Raw genomic sequence first — 21,477 nt, forward strand, 5'->3', positions numbered from 1 at the left:
AAAGAGCAATGCAGATGCCATATTGTGGTGGGCTTATCAGAGAGAAAGGTGGAAGCAGAGAAACATGCTGGGAAGCTGCCAGCCTTTAGACCTGTTTCCTCCAAACTGTTTGGTTGTGCACCCTTATTTGTAGAAAGTTCTGGATCTTGCACTCCCATTATATACAATATAAACATACCACATGCTAATAGACACTAGACAGTTTTCTATGCGCTAGTATGTGTGCACTATGAAACAGAGATAAGTAAAATATTTAAACAAATGCAGGAACCAGAAATCAAATTGCCAACATTCGCTGTACCATGGAGAAAGCAAAGGAATTCCAGAAAAACTCTACTTATCCTTTATTGACTACACTGAAACCTTTGATTGTGTGGATCACAACAAACTGTGGAAAATTCTTAAAGAGATGGGAATGCCTGATCACTTTACCTGTCTCCTGAGAAATCTATATGTGGATCAAGAAGCAACAGTTAGAACTGAGCATGGAACAACTGGTTCAAAATTGGGAAAGAGTACAACAAGATTGTGTACTGTCGCCCTGTTTATTAATAACATATGCAAAGTACATCATGTGAAATTCTGGGCTGGATCAGTCATGAATCACAAGCTGCAATTAAGGTTACTGGGAGAAATAACCACCTCAGATATGCAGATGATACTATTCTAATGGCAGAAAGTGAAGAGGACCTAAAGAGCCTCTTCATGAGGGTGAAAGAGGGAAGTGGAAAACCTAGCTTAAAATTCATCATTCAAAAAACTAAGATCATAGCATCCAGTCCTACCACTTCAAGGCAAATAGAAGGGGAAAAAGTGGAAGCAATGACAGATTTTATTGTCTTAGACTCTGAAATCTCTGTGGATGTTGACTGTGGCCATAAAATTAACACACTTGCTCCTTGGAAGGAAAGCGAGGACAAACCTAGACAGCATATTAAGAAGCAGAGACATCACTCTGCTGACAGAGGTCCAAATAGTCTAAGCTATCGTTTTCCCAGTATCATGTATGGATGTGAGTGTTGGACCATAAAGAAGGTTGAGCTCTGAAAATTTGATGCCTTCCAACTGTGGTGCTGGAGAAAACTCCTGAGAGTCCCTTGGACTGCAAGGAGTTCAAACCAGTCAATCCTAAAGGAAATCAACCTGAATAATCATTGAAAGGACTGATGCTGAAGCCTAAGCTCAAATACTTTGACCACCTGATGAGAAGTGCCAGCTCATTGTAAAAGACTCTGATGCTGGGAAAGATTGAGGGCAAGAGGAGAAGGGGGCGGCAGAGGCTGAGATGAGTAGATAGCTTCACTGACTTGATGAACCTGAGTTAGAGCAAACTCCGGGAGATAGTGAAGGGCAGGGAAGCCTGTCATGCTACAGTTCAGGTTGCAGACTTAGCAACTGAACATCAACGGTGAACTGGCCTGGGAGCTCTCCCGTCTCACAAGAGGGAAAATTTGCCTGCTGCAAGGCAGAACCATTTGTAAAACAGCAGCCTTCTTGGTCCAACTAGTGACCAGACATGGTGCATCCCCCACAGGAATGCCTATGGTTTCTCTTCTTGCCCTCAGTATGAAACATGGAAACATTTATGTTTAACTACTGCAGTTTTTCTCAGCCAGAACTTCTTAACATAGTGTTCTGCTCCTCTTTCTCCATGGAAATGTCTTTTGCATGGGGTCTCAAAATATTTTGTGGAATTAAATAAAAAAAGAAAGGAAGAAGGAAGGAAGGAGGCAGGGAAGGCAAGAAAGTTTTCCTATTGTAAAACTATAGAAAATCAGGAAATAATTAAATTCATCATTATGAATTAAAATCTTAAACACAAAACAATTCATTATAATATTTTATTGAAGGAAAAATACTATAGTGGGGCTCAAAAAGCTACACTTGTTATGCTTTATAAAGTCAGAGGTTTACACAGGTTTAATGTATGTACACATTCATGACATTATATCACAACATCAAATGCACCTTTTACTGCCACAGTATTAGGTAATGAATAAAAAATATCAAATTAATCTTTTAAAAAATCTAAAATGATACAATCAATTTTAGGATTATGTACATATTTGAAACATTCAGATATTTTTAAACATGTTCTATGTGCATCACAATTATCTCTAATTCTCAAAATATTACGGTACCAAAATTCTGTTTGTCAAATAACAAAGCACAAGATACTGTAATCTATAACCAAGCACCAGTTAAAATCAGTGTTAAATGCTCCATCAATTAGTTTGACTTCTAACACATGCAAAGTGAAGTGGGTACTTAAGAATTTAAGATAACCATTGCAAAACTTTTAGGGTCTCCATTTTTTTTGTCTTTAATTAGTTGATTTCTTTGAGAAAATGGGGAGAACTGGATGACTTTGATCAATGTCTTCCTAGTGGTTTTATGGAATCCTAGGCCTCTTAGAAGAAACTTCCAAGGCACTGGAGAAGGTTTTGTCCACGTTATGCATATTATATATTGGAGCTTGGTATAGGGTTGAGATCATACAAAGGGTTTATTGCTTTAAAATAAATTTGAAAATACTAACATGGGAAACTGCTTTAAAATATATTTCATTTGGTTATGCTAACACAGTTTAAGAAATATCTTTGTTGAAACAGATTATCACACTTAGTCAACTGCACAACTCAAGTGAAAGGTTATCTAAAAATGTTGATTTCATTAGTTACAGGGGATATAATCCTAAATTTTTATGTATATTTTTAAGTCCAGAAGGAATTTGAATAGAACAATAAAATGTCATCATTAGCTCAATAGTATGACCAAAAAGCATTATCAAATTATAGATCAAGTAAAAATGGAGAGAGAATCTTTTGATATATGAAATTGTTTCAATATATAAAAATAAATGATCACTCCTGAAAGTGAAACACAGAGTTCTGTTCACTAGCTTTACCTCTTACCGTATTTATGATATAAAAAAATTAAAAACATATTTTATTAATACCTAGTTCAAAAAAAGAACACTGTTAATAAGCACCTCAGGACTAGAATGCCATAAAAAATTATTATTATTTAGGAAAATGGATGTCAAGATATATGTATTACCCTCCTAAAAATTATGTAAATAGAATCAAGCATATTTAATTGCATCAGAGTTACAGAGTATCCAAGAATTTAATATTATGCAACTTAGTTTTTTATTGAACTGAAGAAGTGGTTTTATTGGCAGGCCAAGTTGCCATCGAGAATTTGTTCTTACAACCACCAGAGGGCGCCAGTGCCTGAAGCACGGTTGGTGTAGATGTACTCTAGTTGATAACTTGAATTTTACATTCGAAGTTTAAAAATGCTTTTCAAAAAGATAGATAAATTCTAAGAAATATATTTGCATTCTGTAACACCCAAATAATGTTGGATTATTATATAAAAATAGAGCGCACTGGCTTATTTTGGTTAAGATTCATTTAACGGCGTTATTAATATTTCTAAATCAGGAATTGAAAGGACATCATTTGTAACTATGAATAAAAAGAGACTTCTTAACCTGCTAACACTAACAATTCATTTAGCACCACATATATAGCACCAGACTAGATACTGATAGTTCACACTTATTAAAAACCTTAATTGCAAAGAAACTTCAAAATTAAAGCAAGTATATGGTGGTTGTAATGAATTTTCAGCACCATTAATGAGTGAACTGTGTAACTTTCTAAGCTGTTGACTGGCCTCTTATAAGTCAAAGTTAGAAGATGACAGAATTTAAAAAAAATCATTTTGCATGTGCTTAAATGTCTTCCCTCACACATATAACAATACAAAAAAATGCAAATATAAAACAAAGATAATATTAGACATTGATAGAAATCTATTTTAGTCTCCCTAAACACTTTCATAGGAAACGGCTTCCTTCTATCCAAGATTGGTGTCCTATGCTACTGCAGAACATTGGGAATGTTGTTATACAAGGGGGAGAAAACAGACCCCAGTTTAAGCATGACTTTTCCTTCCTGAACACATTCAAATGATCTGTTTAACTTATGTATTCACTTAATAAGCAGGATATGAACACAGAACACTTGAACTGGCCTAAAGCGATTTATGGGGTCACAAAGAGTCAGACACGACTGAGCGACTGAACTGAAATATGTTTTTGATTGCTTATGTAGATGTTATAAGTTGATCTAACACAAGCATATACTAATGAGAAAAATATATATTGCTTCAATTCAAATATTCTGAGTAAATTATACTGATTGAATTTTCCCTACTGTTTGATCAGCTCTGTGCTAAAACTTCATGGAACTTTCAAATGAGTATCTCCACAAAAGTTTCAAATGAACTGCCAAGTGAACTTGGTAGGGAAGTCCTAACAGACCACGGAAGTGATGCTGCTTAGACTACTGGACAGGGAAAAACAAAACATGATAACAATGAAAATTGTTTCTGCCACATTTTAAAAGCAAACTTACCTACCATAACCAGGAACATTAAGAGTGTGCCTACACAACTCAAATACAATTCTGTAAAGGAATCCATCAGTTTAATAGATCAACTTGTAATTTTTCCAGTCTTTTGATGACATGGAAGCCAAAAGAATTGATGTTATGACAGAATTTTTAAACATTTTTTCTACTGAATAAAGGATGTAATGAAAAATCCATACCAAAGATAAAATTCAATGCTGTAGAATATGTATGCCAATCACCATTTCGAATGAAACCTATTGAAATGAAAACCTCAATACTATTTAAAGCTGCTCTCATGAAATAGCTTATGCCCAGACCCTTTTTCCCTCTGGGAGTTACAGTGAGAAATAGCTATCCTAGCACCATTGTTGCCTGCTGTGAAAAGTATGACACTCTGGGTTGATTCAAGCAAATGTTCATTTGGTTTAGCCTAGAAAATAAAACATTTCACATGGCCACTTTATATTACTAACTTTAAGAAACACAGATAGAATAACAAATATACCCGTTACATTTTCAGCTCAGTTGTTAAGTTATAAATAAACTTATATTTGGAAAGGACTGTTGTGTACAAGTTTATGAGTACGTCGTTCCTAGTCTTAATCTGATATATTTGGTGCTTTATCTGGATTGTTGATGCACTCAAAGCTTTGAATTTAAGACATTTTTGTCTTAATGAAACATGGAAAGGTGAGGTTCCTCTAATTCTTGCAATACTAGACTGTTGAGTTAATTCTAAAAACCCATTCATATAAAAACTTATTACACTATAGCCATTATATAAGAAGCTGGTATAAACACACAAAGATAAGACAGAATTTCTGCCAAAGAGGAGCTCATGAAAGACTTAATTTTATCTCAAATAAAAGCTTAATAACATTAATAATACTTTTAATATTCATGATTTTCTATTAATATGGTAATTTTACCTTCATATGAACTTCTGTGAATCACATGGCAAATATCATTATTCTTTTTGAGACCTGAGAAATCAAGCCACACGAGTAAACCAGCAATAGGATGGAACTGATTATAGCCTTTTTTTGGTTTAATAGTTATTTTACTACTTCTGTAGAACTAGTTTAGGAAACTCAAGAAAGACTATCTAGATAAAGCAAACAAATATCCCACTAATGAACTCTCTCTCCAATTGCCTGTGTATATTAGCTAAAAGTTGATTTGAGACCTGACTCTTCCCGTTATTTCTGTTCTTCATATTAGTCTCCAAAAATACTTATTTTTAATAAAGATTATATATGTTCCCACAAAAGCAAAGTCGTTTGATAGGAAAACATTTGGTCAGATTCAGTATGTGAAAGAAATCTGGCCAATTATTTGTCATCATGAAAACCTGAACTCCAGATGCTGGATAATCCCCCATTGGATTTAATTAACTATCTGTCATCTTTCAATGAATCTACACTAAAAAACTGCAAATGTGTAGGGAATTTTAAACAAGTAGCTTCCTTCCTGTTATTTGTACTCTGGAACTAACTGTGTTTACTGATTCTGTAATTCTACTGCAGCATTATATAACTTGAACCACACACACACACACACACACACACACACACGCACATGCATGCACATGTAAAATGTAATGTGTTGTCTTGATCCATGTGTTGAATTTCTCCTCTCTGAAAGCGATTTGGGAATAAATATTTCCAAAATCACATGAGGGAAATTTTCACAGTGATTTGCTTTCCACCATGCTTCACTTTTGGGGCTTCCCAGTTTGTTCAGTGGTAAAGAATCCACCTGCCAATGCAGGAGACACAGGAGATGCAAGTTCAACCCCTAATTTAGGAAGATCCCCTGGAGAAGGAAATGGCAACTCACTCCAGTATTCTTGCCTGGAGAATCCTATGGACAAAGGAGGCTGGTGGGCTACAGTCCATAGGGTTGCAAAGAGTCAGACAGTACTGAAGCGACTGCGCATGCACACACGCAAACTTAATGGAGAACTGAAAGATATTCTTCTACTTAGATATGGTAATAGAATTTGGTAATTAGTGCTTAGAAAATCATCTGAAGAGACCCCTTTCACAAAACCATCGCTGTCTGTGTGTGTACATGAGATTTTCCAGGTGATGCTCAAGGACCATCATGCTGAATAGACTGGAGAGCAGATAATACCCTTAGCACCTGCGTGTTTCTTTCTGATATCCTTCACCTCCTGCTCACAGGCTTCAAGGTATATTAAACCTTCAGGCTGTGCCTTTCTGAGGCTCTCCGTGTGTATGTGTGTGTGTGCGCGCGTGCACGGTAACCCTATTTCCGTGGGTTTACATGCCTGTCTCCTGATTCTTACTTTTCTTGGACCTCGTCAGTTCACTTAGGTCTTGCTTTCCACCTTCCGAATCAATTATTTACACTCACAGTTGTTCATTCTTCCCTGCCTCATTTAGTTCCAAGTACTATAGCTACATTTTCATGCTAACCAGGAGACTTATATTACACGGTGTGGCCTATCACCTATTCCACCTACATGTGAACATCGTTGGGTTCACTTCCTCAAATTTACATGAAAAATCAATTTGTTAACAAATAACATTTTTTCAGCAAGATATTGAGTTAGCCAAAAAGTTTGTTTCCCCGTAACATCACAGAAAAATCCGAACAAACTTTTTGGACAACCCAATAATTACGCTGCATTATTTCCTGAATATTTTTGTGAGCTTCTTGAAGACAGGAATTATGTCTTATTATCCTTGCATGATCATGATCAGAACATAACTAGCAGAGTGCCTTGCCCATCATAACCACTCCACACATGATTACTGGTACAGTAAAAGAGGTTAAGCAAAATAAATGTGTTCAACCTTACATAAATTGAGAATATCTTTTGGTGGACCCAAATAAAATACTTCCATAATGAAATCTGTGGTTCTTAATTATTATATCTAGATATCATGGAGTTTTATTAGTAGTTTGCAAATGATCAGTTTTGGGATATTAAAAAATGGGTGCAGGAGATGTCCTATCACCTAACATATTGTTTCGAATAGGATTTTTAAAAAATTCCTCCAAGTTAACTACAAAATCAAATTATCTATGTATTACATTGTCTATGTATGTGTATTTATAGGCCAAATATATGTTCTATTTGTTAGGAATGTGACATAATTTCTTTGGAAAACAAGCTTTGGAACTGGATGCATCAACTATGTCAATACTACATACACAGTATTTTAGTTTAGACTTAGAGGTCAGAAAATAGAAATGGATGTTTGATTACCTCTAAGGATTAAAAAACATACAAGATAAACACTAATCTTTACAATGAATAATAAAAGGAAAACAAGATTATGATAAAATATGTATAATATGTGCAAAACTCAATATATATATATGCCTATGATTCCCAGAAACCATTATATTTCCTGGAGGAAAAGATAAACTTATTTAAACCAATACAGGTAGTTTGACGTTACACCTGGAAAGCAGAGATTGTCAGTACAAGACCCTCCATAACTTGGAGGGCAAGCTGAACACGGTACCCCTACTTTATATGGTGCTTCTCCGATCCAGTTGCCCCTAGGAAAAAAAAAAGAAGAGAGCATAAGCGTTACTTGCTCATTTTTAAAAATCTGATTGTCCTTAAGCACATGATCACACATTGACGTGTGATGACATTTTCAGAAGTGTGTCATTTTTAGAAAAGCGCTGAAAGTTACATCCATTTCTTATTTCTGTAGCAATTTATTCTATATATCTTACTTTAAAAATTCTTTCTGAGTAAGTTAATATCATGTTAATTTACAATAATTTACCATGCACGGTGACATTATTAGTCAACCCACATCTGACTTGATGCTCTATCTATCACCACAGCTGCCTCTTTCCTACTGCAGCTTTCCAGAACACATACGCTGTGTCCTCCTAAATGTATTTTTTAAAAACTCATGCTAATTCTATTATAAAGATAGTAAAATATATACAAATACATACATATGTATATATATATACACATATATAAGGGTGTATGTGCTCAGTCGCTCAGTTATGTTCAGTTCTTTAGGACCCCATGGACTGTAGCCCACTAGGCTCCTCAGTCCATGAGATTTTCCAGGCAAGAAAACTGGAATAGGTTGTCATTTCCTTCTCCAGGGGATCGTCCCGATCCAGGGATTAAACCCTCCTCTCATGTTTCTTGCATTGGCAGGTGGGTTTTTTACCACTAGGGCCACCTGGGAAGCCCATATACAGTATATATACAATTTGGGGAGGCTTAGAAATGGTGACATGAGCAAGAAGTTGTCATAAGCACAAAAAATAGATTTTAAGAGTTCAAAGGATTTCTTTCTAAAGTTGAATAGTTTAGATTGTCAGTATTCATAAAATGAGACACAGAAAACTCAGTAAGAGAATAATGGTTTACTGTGAAGAAGGCTGAGCACCGAAGAATTGATGCTTTTGAACTGTGGTGTTGGAGAAGACTCTTGAGAGTCCCTTGAACTGCAAGGAGATCCAACCAGTCCATTCTGAAGGAGATCAGCCCTGGGATTTCTTTGGAAGGAATGATGCTAAAGCTGAAACTCCAGTACTTTGGCCACCTCATGCGAAGAGTTGACTCACTGGAAAAGACTCTGATGCCGGGAGGAATTGGGGGCAGGAGGAGAAGGGGACGACAGAGGATGAGATGGCTGGATGGCATCACTGACTGGATGGACGCGAGTCTGAGTGAACTCCGGGAGTTGGTGATGGACTGGGAGGCCTGGCGTGCTTCAATTCATAGGGTCGCAAAGAGTTGGACACGACTGAGCGACTGAACTGAACTGAAGCAGCCACTAAAGATGATTCCAAAACATTTTCCCATATGTAAACTCACAGTTATAATTTTTAGCAATACTGTTAATTTTTTGAAATAATGCTGAACACATTTAACTGAATGTTGTCAATATTTTCCTTCATCTTGATGGCCATAACGATACACCAAATTCAGCATTTAGGATAAAAACAGTCACAACGTCTTACTGTTACTAAGCTCTTTTAGCTATGACGGAGGAAGCAATGAATTTATTTACAGTAGCATGGTGATTATAACTACAGTACTAACATAACCACAGAGCCAGAAGTGTGAAGGAAACTGAATGGTCAGGAGAAAATGTGGTGTGTTGAAGTCAGGGTTGAAGGAACGCATGTACACGCATGGTGGATTCATGTCAATGTAAGGCAAAACCAATACAGTATTGTAAAGTAAAATAAAGTAAAAACAAAAACAAAAAAAACAGCGGAAAAGCTAAAATATTGAGCCATTGGGGAAGCCCCATATTCAATAGTAAATCAGTCAATGGAAAAACATAATTTACTTTTTATCCTTTCAGGCTAATTCATTTTCATTCTCTCATTTCTCTCTCTTTCTCTTCAACCCCCCACCGGCCCCCCCGCCCCCACCGCCACCCAACCCTGTGTTTCATTTTTCCCTGAAAAACAAGTAGGCTTGAGATAACTCCATGCTGGTATTCAACTATCAGTCAGAATTTTTAAACTTTCTTCACTGCCTGTTTCAAAAAACGGTTCTCTGTCACAGCAAATACACCATACTAACACAATATCTTAATCTCTTAGACATAAAACAATCAGACATCTCATCAATAATATTGCAAAAATCCCATCATTGGCCAAAAACAGAATAGCCAAATGAATGTAATAAAAGCCTCTTTCACTAGAGAACTGCCTGGCCTATTTATGTCAGAAAGAAGAGTTAGAGTCTTAATAGGGAAATATAAGGTGCATAACTGAAAGTATCAAACAAATGCACAGCTTTAATGCTTTTCATGATGCAGTCACATTTTACTTTCCAAATCTTACTATTCTAATAACTGTGGAGAGGGGACCATTGGGAAAATCGCTATTTTTCTAACTTTGCAAAAACACTGCCCCTGGCATAAGACCATATAAATGAGTAATGCAGTTATTTGTGAAACGTTTTCTCATTCCCTCCCCATACTGGCAAAGCTGGAGAAAAATCTTTGTTTGGGACTTACTTTGGAAGACACCAGGCGTGTCATAAATCCTTTGCACATTTTAGTATTTACTCCAAAAGGGAAAAGACTCATGTATAAATACTGGAACACTTTATCCAAAGAGTCATTGTTATCAAAAAGGCATTTTATCAAATGTTAACAAATGTTTATTTATCCTCATAATACAAAAGAATGCTCATAAATATAAAATACAACTATATTTTACAATATTTGATCAATTTTCACAATATGAAATATACAATTTTATGTGTGCCATAGGATGAAATTACTGAATTTTTTATACTGAAGTTTAAATAATGGCACAGCTTTCATTAAAAAGATGTCATAGCATTTAAATTTTCCCTTCTGATTCTGAATGTCTCCTTAACCACCTATGGAAAAAATAAACTGTGATTTTTAATTCTACCCTTAAAAGAAAGAAGAAGGGCTTGTTTTCTTTTCCTAGTGAAAAAGTTAAGCCAACATTCTAGGAATGATTGATGAGAATACTGTGGTGTTGATAAATTCCCTAGAAGATCCTTGCCTGAGACTTTTATATAAGCTATCAAAAGCCTGGAAGCATATGTTTATTTTATAATTACCAGGTCTAAAGAAAGATGAGGAGGAGAATTTAGTGAATCTCCAAATCACAAATTGTCTTGCCCAAAATTTTTATCTAGAATCCTCGTGAAATCTTTCAGCTTTTAACTTTTCTAATATATGAGAAGACGGAAGATTTGAGGATCTGAGCTTGTTAGTTAAGTCTTACTCATATTATTTACCTGTTAAAAATATCTATCAGACTAAAGATATTTAACATCATTAAGGATTTCAGGAAGTAGAAGCCAACCAGATACTTACTTTGGGGCATAGTTGCATACCAAATAAACTGCACGGCGCCATACAGCTCCCCAAACATTCATGTTTTGACAAGTATGAATTGCACATCCTATTCGATTGGAGGTGGCCCAAACCATCTGAGAAAATAAACCGATATATCATTATTAGAATCAGGAGTTAAGAAAATGCACGTTCACCAAAATAGAAAATGCATTTTTTTAAAAAAGAATGAATCAGAGCTGAACAAGACAAAATAACCTGTGTATAATGTGTGCACATGGGGCCGAAACATCTCATAGGACATCGGGGATTGCAATCCTGGGGATATGGAAAGGCATAGTCTTTCACTTCGTCATACCATGGCTTGACCAACTGGAGAATAGAGCGGTATCTAAACATCAAGAAACACAATGAGAACTCATAGTACAGCAGTGGCAATATATAGTGGGCTCACATTAAATTACAAGTTAATTGTTCTTTTGCAGGCTATTAATGGCAAATCAAGAGCATATCCACCCCTTCACAATAACCATCACCACCCAGCAGAATCCTCTATTCCTCCCAGTAGAGCCAAATAGGATAATGTTCAGGCCTGGAGCAAGTGATCCTGTATTTGTTTAAGTATGAGTCTGGTTGTTTCAAAAAGAGAAATGCAAATCTTTCAGGAATTATCATCTTTACTTTGTTTTTACCAATGTCAGAAATGTCTTCCACTGGAATCTTATACATAATTAAAAAATAGATAAAAAAAAAACTGTGATACTAGACTCACCAGAGTGTTTTTTCCCCTTAAAGTTGTATCATTTTAATTTAATGAGAATATACCCAGTTTTTCTCCCCTGTATGGAAGGGAATGAGTCTTTGAATGTTGGATGATGACCTCTCACAATGTAGAAAAATTATCCTGTTGCTGGAAGCAGCTTTATTCACAGTTGCACATACCTGCATATACATATATGTGCATAATATGTGTATATATGCATATATGTGTAAACACATTGAATGTGTATAACACATATATAGGAATATGCAAACATGGGAAAGCTGCATACACAATAATGGCTTCTGCCACTATCAAGGGATTTTTCTGAGCTAGAAGAGAGAGGATAAGGATACAACCTGATTCTTTCAAAGATTCTGTGAGATTAGTGTAGAATTCACTTTTCACTTTCATGCATTGCAGAAGGAAATGGCAACCCACTCCAGTGCTCTTGCCTAGAGAATCCCAGGGACAGGGGAGGCTGGTGGGCTGCGATCTATGGGGTCACACAGAGTTGGACATGACTGAAGCAACTTAGCAGCAGCAGCAGTGTAGCATAGATTAAGGGATGATGGTCCAAGGGTGAACGCTGGGGTTTTTTTTAGAAAAAAATTTAAATTTTTTAAAATTTAAAAATTTTCTTTTAAAAATCTAAATAATTTTTGAAGACATCTAAAACAGTCATAGCCCAAGCATCAGTGACTGACATATAGTGAGTTCTCAATAAATACTTGTAGATATTACTTGAAATTGGTGCTACTAACACTTGGAGTCCATAGGCAATAAAATTATCAATAAAGTTATCTGGATAAACAGTATCAGTGAAACTATTTCTTACCTTCCAGTTCGTACAGATAGATTTTGACCTAAAAATCTCAATAAGTAAGAAGGTCCGTGGTCCCAAATGCAGGTAGCCGCCCAAGCCTCTGCAGACTTTGCAAGATTTTCATCCCAAACCTGTGTAAGGGAAAAAAACCCTTCAGCTTACTGGGTTTGCTAGTAACAAACAAAAAGAGGCAAGAAAGGATGCTGCCATTTCCTAAAGTTCTTTCTCTTCTACTTCCTGACTAAAAGAAAGCAAGATTAGACCATTGTTATTTAAAGTTCTACAATACAGTATGGTTATTCTTCACAAATCTTTATTGTTTTAACAGTGTCATCTAGACCCAAAGTCCAGACAAAATATCGTGTCTAGATATAACTTGGAGACAACTGACCACTAAAGTTTGAGTCTACCACAGTCAAATGATTTCCCTGGAGTTTATTCAGAGCTATTAATATATCTCAAAAATTAATATGATCAAATTTATTCAAATAATGAACCAAAACTGACAATGTACAATATTATAACTTTTATTGAGATAGAATTGATATGTAACAATATATGTTTCAAATGTACAACTTAATGATTTTTATATATGTATATATTGTGAAATTATCATCACAAGAAGTCTAATTAACACTCATCACCACAAATTTCTTTTCTTGTGAAGAGAACTTTTAAATTCTATTTTTTAGCAACATTCAAATATATAATACAGTACTATAAATATAGTCACCATACTGTATATTACATCCCCAGGAATTATTTTATAACTGAAAGTTTGTACCTTTCACCCACCCCAAGCTCATCTCTGGCAACCACCCACCTGTTCTCTAGATCTATGAATTCAGTGTTGTTTTCGTTGTCGCTGTTTTTAGATTTCACATTTATGTGACATCATATGTTGTCTTTTTCTGATTTATTTCACTTAGCATAATGCCTTTAAGTTCCATCGATGCTGTCACAATGGCAAGATTTCCTTGTTTCTTACAGCTGAATAATATTCCATTTGTCCCCTTATCTGTTGATAATAATTTAGGCTGCTTCCATGTCTTGGCTATTGTAAACAGTGCCACTGTGAACACTGGGGTGAATGTATCCTTTTGAGTTAGTATTTTAGTTTCCTTCAGATGAATACCTAGAGGTAGAATTGCTATATCATATAGCAGTTCTATTTTTATTTTGGGGGAGACATTCTATATTGTTTTCCACAGTGTTGGCACCAATTTCCATTTCCATCTACAGTGCTCAAGACTCCCTTTCTCCATATCCTCTCCAACATTTTTTATGTCTTGAGTCTTTGACAATAGCCATCCTAACAGGTATGAGATGATGTCTCATTGTAGGTTGGATTTGCACTTATGCCAACTTTTAAAGGTCAGACTACATTGTGTCATTTGAATATTTTATAGTAATGATAATATTAGAATTGTCATGAACTGGAAACATAGATGTATTTAACATAGCAATGAATTTAACTGAAAGGAAATTAATTTAGTGACTTTGAAATAAAATAGGAAAAACAATAACTGATGACCCCTTCAAGAGACACCTTCATCCTAGGAAACCATGGCACCCACCCTCAAAAAAGATTTGTGAGTTCAAAAATTGTCTTAAATTAGAAAAATGAAGTTATGTTACATAAATCTATCTAGAATTATACTAAAATATATTCACTCACAAAGTTACGTAAATCAGAACTGTCGAGAGAGGATCTGGAGCAATTCTATGGTGACAGTGGCCACATCTCCACTGTCTATGTAGAAAGAAAGATCATTCAGAAAGAATTTCTTTTAATCATCTAGAATATAATCTTCCCATTTAAGGATTAAGTTAAATATGGCAAGATAACACATAATACCCTTTTAATACTTTGGCTACCTGATGGGAAGAGCCAACTCATTCGAAAAGATGCTGATGCTGGGAAAGATTGAGGGCAGGAGGAGAAGGGGGCAACAAAGGATGACATGATTGGATGGCATCATCGACTCAATGGACATGAGTTAGCAAACTCTGAGAGAGAGTGAAGGACAGGGAATCTTGGTGTGCTGCTATTCATTGGGTGGCAAGGAGTCAGACATGATTTAGTGACTGAAAAACAACCTTTTAATAGATGAGTAATCAATGTTACAGACTACCTGATGAACTATGGATGGAGGCTCGTGACATTGTACTAGAGGCTCGTGACATTGTACTGGAGGCAGTGATCAAGACCATCCCCAAGAAAAAGAAACGCAAAAAGGCAAAATGGCTGCCTGAGGAGGCCTTACAAATAGGTGTGAAAAGAAGAGAAGTGAAAAACACAGGAGAAAAGGAAAGATATACCTATTTGAATGCAGAGTTCCAACAAATAGCAAGGAGAGATAAGAAAGCCTTCCTCAGAAATCAGTGCAAAGAAATAGAAGAAAACAATAGAATGGAAAGACTAGAGATCCCTTCAAGAAAATTAAGAGATACCAAGGGAACATTTTATGCAAAGATGGGCTCAATAAAGGACAAAAATGATATGGACCTAACAGAAGCAAAAGATACTAAGAAGAGGTGGCAAGAATACGCAGAAGAACTGTACAAAAAAATCTTCACGACCCAGATAATCACGATGGTGTGATCACTCACCTAGAGTCACATATCCTGGAATGTGAAGTCAAGTGGGCCTTAGGAAGCATCACTATGAACAAAGTTAGTGGAGGTGATGGAATTCCAGTGGAGCTGTTTCAAATCCTGAAAGATGATGCTGTGAAAGTGCTGCACTCAATATGCCAGCAAATTTGGAAAACTCAGCAGTGGCTACAGGACTGGAAAAGGTCCGTTTTCATTCCAATTCCAAAGAAAGGCAATGCCAAAGAATGCTCAAACTACCACACAGTTGCACTCATCTCACATGCTAGTAAATAATGCTCAAAATTCTACAAGCCAGGCTTCAACAATACGTGAACCGTGAACTTCCTGATGTTCAAGCGGGATTTAGAAAAGGCAGAGAAGCCAAAGATCAAATTGCCAACATTCGCTGGATCTTGGAAAAAGCAAGAGAGTTCCAGAAAAACATCTATTTCTGCTTTATTGACTATGCCAAAGCTTTTGACTGTGTGGATCACAGCAAACTGTGGAAAATTCTGAAAGAGATGGGAATACCAGACCACCTGACCTGCTTCTTGAGAAATCTGTATGCAGGTCAGGAAGCAACAGTTAGAACTGGACATGGAACAACAGACTGGTTCCAAATTGGGAAAGGGGTATGTCACCCTGTTTATTTAACTTATATGCAGAGTACATCAGGAGAAACGCTGGGCTGGAGGAAGCACAAGCTGGAATCAAGATTGCCAGTAGAAATATCAGTAACCTCAGATATGCAGATGATACCACCCTTATGGCAGAAAGCGAAGAACTAAAGAGCTTCTTGATGAAAGTGAAAGAGGAGAGTGAAAAAGTTGGCTTTAAACTCAACATTCAGAAAACTAAGATCATGGCATCCAGTCCCATCACTTCATGGGAAATAGATAGGGGAAAAGTGGAAACAGAGGCAGACTTTATTTTGGGGGGCTCCAAAATCACTGCAGAATGGTGACTGCAGCTTTGAAATTAAAAGATGCGTACCCCCTGGAAGGAAAGTTATGACCAACCTAGACAGCATATTAAAAAGCAGAGAGATTACTTTGCCAACAAAGGTCTGTCTAGTCAAGGCTATGGTTTTTCCAGTAGTCTATGGATGTGAGAGTTGGACTGTAAAGAAAGCTGAGCGCTGAAGAATTGATGCTTTTGAACTGTGGTGTTGGAGAAGACTCTTGAGAGTCCCTTGGACTGCAAGGAGATCCAACCAGTCCATCCTAAAGGAGATCAGTCTTGAGTGTTCATTGGAAGGACCAATGTTGAAGCTGAAACTCCAGTACTTTGGCCACCTGATGCAAAGAACTGACTCATTTGAAAAGACCCTGATGCTGGGAAAGATTGAAGGTGGGAGGAGAAGGGAACAACAGAGGATAAGATGGTTGGATGACATCACTGACTCAATGGACATGAGTTTCAGTAGACTCCAGGAGTTGGTGATGAATAGGGATCCCTGGCGTGCTAGAGTCCATAAGGTCACAAAGAGCTGGACACGACTAAACTGAACTGAATCTATGTTAAGGGCTCCCTAGGCGGCTTGGTGCTAAAGAATCTGTTTGCCAGTGCAGGAGTTGCAGGTTCAATCCCTGAGTCAGGAAGATCCCCTGCAAAAGTAAATGTCAACCCAATCCCGCATTCTTGCCTGGGAAATCCTAAGGACAGAGGAGCCTGACAGTCCATGGGGTTGGAAAAGAATTGGAGACAATTTAGTGACTAAACACATACATACAATCAATGTTAAATATGGTATATTAAGTGGAACACACTCATTCTATAATATTTTAATAAAAAGTTAGTGTCTGTTTTTTTATGTACTTGGTTTTTCAATGAATTGATATAACATTCTTTTACAATTATGAAAAATATTTTGTATTATGTTTTTCACAGTTATTTAGCTCTGTAAATTATTATAAAGACCCTGATGCTGGGAAAGATTGAAGGCAGAAGAAGGGGATGACAGAGGATGAGATGGTTAGATGGCATCACCGAAGCAATGGACATGAGTTTGAGTAGGCTCCAGGAGTTGGTAATGAACAGGGAAGCCTGGTGTGCTGCAATCCATGAGGTCACAAAGAGTTGGACATGATTGAACAACTGAACTGAACTGATAAATTATTACTTCAAACTTCTTTGTTTTATCTGCAAAAATCTGCACAAAAATATCAATAACACAAAGTAAATTTATATTGAAAATCATACTATTCTAGGACTGAAATTAACTTTTAAAAGTATTTTGTTTCTGTAATAAAGGATTCAAGTATTTATTCTTCTGATGAATTTATAAAATTTGGATTACAGTTCATCAAAATGCAAAATAGCACAATTACCTCACAAATGAATTATAAATGGAATAGCATCAACAAATCATGTCCCATGAACTAATTATAATGAGTTTTGGGGAAAAAAACACATGTAAGTATTATTTACACATTGAAGTATAGTGTATTCAGAATAATAACTGCCAAAAACACAATTTTTCTGTGTTTTTATACAGTCATTTGAGAAATAATCTTTCTTAGTCTTTCTTTTTAAGGATTTTTTTTCATGTGGACAATTTTTTTTTTAGTCTTTATTGAATTTGTTGTAATATTGCTTCTGTTTTATGTTAGGATTTTTTTGGCCTTGAGTCATGTGGAAGCTTAACTCCCTGAGAGAGATTGAACCCATGTTCCCTATAGTGTGGAAGGTGGAGTCTTAACCACTGGACTGCCAGGAAAGTCCCTTTCTTACAGTCTTGTCTAAAATATCAGAACTACATAGCACAAATAATACTGAAAAAGAAAATATTCTGCATTCTAATTTTAAGTCTACTGTTAAGACCATCTGCAACTGAGGACATATCAGTTATTCTGTCTCCCAGTTAGTTATAGACATATAACTGTCTCCCAGTTAACTCATCTATAAATAAGGAGATTAGATGAAGCCATCTCTACAGTTTCGTTCCTCTTCAGCATCTTACGATTTAATATACCTGAGTAGCCCCAGCATCAGGACCAAGAAGATCTATTATATTGGCCTATGAATTATTCAGTTCTAGCCTTTTCCACATCACAGAGAGAATAAAGCTAGATTCTTCACAAAATAATTTAAAATATTTAAGGTAGTGAACAAGTTTAATTTAGCATATAATAATTCTATGTGCTTACTTCACATACTTAAAATGTATATATCAGAGATAAACCAAAGAGTTAACACCTCAAAAATAACTTACATGAGCACCATTTTAAAATTATTATAAAGGATTTTAATAGGAAGACCATGTATTTGGCATTAGTGATGCCTACATTTTTATATGTTTCTATGTACAGATGTCATAATTAAAAGTTTTGAGATGATAGTTGTGAGGGAAGAGGGATAACCATGTTTTTTCATGTTTGTTTTTAGGGATGGGAAGGATTTCTGTCTGCCCCTAAAGGAAGATGCTGGAGAGCCTGGCAGACTGGCCAGGTCCCACACAGAAAATGGGGTCACTTTGCCTTTCCATGGGAGATTAATCATCTATCTGAGGCCCGCTGCAGAGATGCCCACCTCTCACATTCATTCTGAGAGAAATGAAGATCCATGTTTTCAACTTAAGAACTACTTATCTACTGTATTTTGCTGTCTCTTCGTCCATTGGTTACAACTCCCGGGAGAATATGGGTAAGCGATGTATCCCTTCAATCTACACTGGCAGTTAAATTTATTAATATAATGAGAGGTCTTTGAGTTTTGAAGACAGCAAATCAAGATAGCCTCTTTCCTATCCAGAGGCTCTAAACTGTGATTAATGTTGTCAGTTTAATCATATGAAAGAATTCTAACAACTTATGTAAGTTTCAGGAATGAAGTTGTAATCATCTAAGCATTTGAGTAATATGTACATTTCTGGATGCTAAATGGGTAATCAATCTGCTGAATTTCATTAAGCATCTGTGATATTTATTTGAAATAATTTTAGTATCATACCCTACCAATGTTGCAAAAGAAAAAAAAAAGGTCACAAGTGCGCACTTTTTCAACATTCTATGAAATAACTAGCAAATATGCAATATGTGATTATCAGGTGTTAAACTAAACGCCTGCTATTTATTTAGCTTTTATGGAGCCAGCCTCAAATTCCGTATTTCTAGGTCTTGTCCCTCTGAAAGTGAATGTATCAGTCTCTTGGCATTGTCTGACTCTTTGTGACCCATGGACTGTAGACCACCAGGCTCCTCTGTCTATGGAATTCTCCAGGCAAGAATACTGAAGTGGGTTGCCATGCCCTCTTCCAGGGGATCTTCCTGACCCAGGGATTAAACTTGGGTCTCCCGCATTGCAGGCATTTTCTTTACCATCTGTGCCACCAGGGGAAACCTTTGTCCCTCTAAATGGATAAAATAATGTCATAGATAACTGAGTTGCCAACACTTAAACTGTTATCTTGCCTTCTAAAAATGAGGCAAAAATTAAGAAAATTATGCATGGAGACACAAAAACATTTACAGGAGCTAGTAGAAGTTAGATATTATGATTAAATAATTTACAAAGTAAAGATGGCTTGAAACAGTGTCAGAGCATGCACACGTGTCTATATACAGGCACTACTGCCCTGCATGGCTTTCTTCTATTCTTTGTGTTACAAGCTATTTAGTTGGTCAGCTTGTAAATTGATTGATATAGCTTTGAACTAAAATGTTTACCATAAGCTACTGTGCTTATAAATAAATTTAGCACCTTGTCTGTGGAAACCACATAGTCTGATTAAGCCATGAGAGACATCCAGATTTCAAATTGATGTTATTTAATTGCTAGGAGAGTGTGGCTCTAAGAGATAGGAGAGACGTGAAAAGAATGCAGATCCTCATCAGTCCAGGGGTCTTCAGAGCTTGGGTCAAGGAAATACAATATTGAGTCAAAGAATATCCCAGCATGGAACACTGACTTTCATAAACACGAGAATTAGAGAATGATACGATCCAGCCCAAAGATGGGGTTGTTTTATTAAAAGCCATTATCTTAAGTTTTGGTACTCATGACAGAGTGGCCACCAGGACATCCAAAGCTCCCTCCTTAAACCCCAGTCATTATTGCTATACAGTAAGAAATGTAGACCAACTGAAAGACAACCCTAAAAATTACTTCAGAATGTATACCCAACATTGTTTGAGATACTGTTTTTTTTCAAGTAGGTAATATATTTTAATTCCAAGCATAAGAACTGAATGTAGAAGCATTTGAAAGAGTTAAATATAAGTTGCTAAAAAGAGTAACTATTTCTGGGTAAGGAACCTATACATATTTTATATTATTTATAGTGGTTAAAAGAATGTGGCAACAGGTTATTAAAGCAACTAGTTAGCCTTGTAATTGCAATATAAAATGTATTCGTGAATAATTATTTATATTTGTGGTCTTAAGTTAAAAATTGTAAGACTATCTTGATATAATTTTTAAACAGTATTGCAAAATTTAGAACTTAAAAGTCATTGAATGTTCTAGCCTCTTAAGACTTTTAAATATATGGAAATTATTTTCAATAAACCAAGTGAAATACTAAAGGTCAAATATGTTAAATCTATAAATGTAGCTTAACATTTAAATTAATTAGATTTGTAAATAGTAACGAACGTTAAACAAGTGTTGTTGCCAAAACTTGCTAGATTTATGCATAGAACAAAAATATGTATAAGTGAAGCTAAAATAGAAAACCATAAATATTAAATTTGAAAATGACCTCTTAAAAAATCTGTTCTGCACATGGAAACCATCTTCAAAGACATAAAATACTAAAAATAAAAATATCACACTGAATTTTTGAAGACATATTTCTAAATCAGTTATTGTCAAGGATACTATGATAGCAACAACACTGGAAACAGTATGGCATGTCCTACAGATACTTGTTTTCTTGGACTTTTAAGCGGTTATTTCTCATTTATTTAGATAAAACATAAAGGCAGTTTAGATAGAGAAGCTTTTGGTGTTTAAAAATAATTCAGCTGGGTTTCTTTGTTCTTTTCCTGGGTTAGATTGGGAAAGAAGAAGCGACTTACAGAAGTGAGGAAGAGCCATTGGAAAGATATTAAGTGATGA

The 21,477-nt window shown here is 35.8% G+C and overlaps 1 protein-coding gene across 2 annotated transcripts in view; it reads right to left on the reverse strand.

Moving 5' to 3' along the window:
• PI15 (peptidase inhibitor 15) overlaps positions 1,828-21,477 on the reverse strand; it is a 36,105-nt gene continuing 16,455 nt past the window's right edge. For both annotated transcript variants that reach the window (XM_005689105.3, XM_018058392.1), the window contains exons 3-6: positions 12,832-12,950; positions 11,492-11,624; positions 11,255-11,370; positions 1,828-7,961 (exon numbers count right to left, since the gene is read on the reverse strand). In XM_005689105.3, coding sequence (XP_005689162.1) covers positions 7,826-7,961; positions 11,255-11,370; positions 11,492-11,624; positions 12,832-12,950 — 504 coding nt within the window. In that variant the 3' untranslated portion in view covers positions 1,828-7,825. The remainder of the gene's footprint in view (positions 7,962-11,254; positions 11,371-11,491; positions 11,625-12,831; positions 12,951-21,477) is intronic.

The sequence above is a fragment of the Capra hircus genome, chromosome 14 (assembly GCF_001704415.2).
Source record: "Capra hircus breed San Clemente chromosome 14, ASM170441v1, whole genome shotgun sequence".
NCBI lineage: Eukaryota > Metazoa > Chordata > Mammalia > Artiodactyla > Bovidae > Capra > Capra hircus.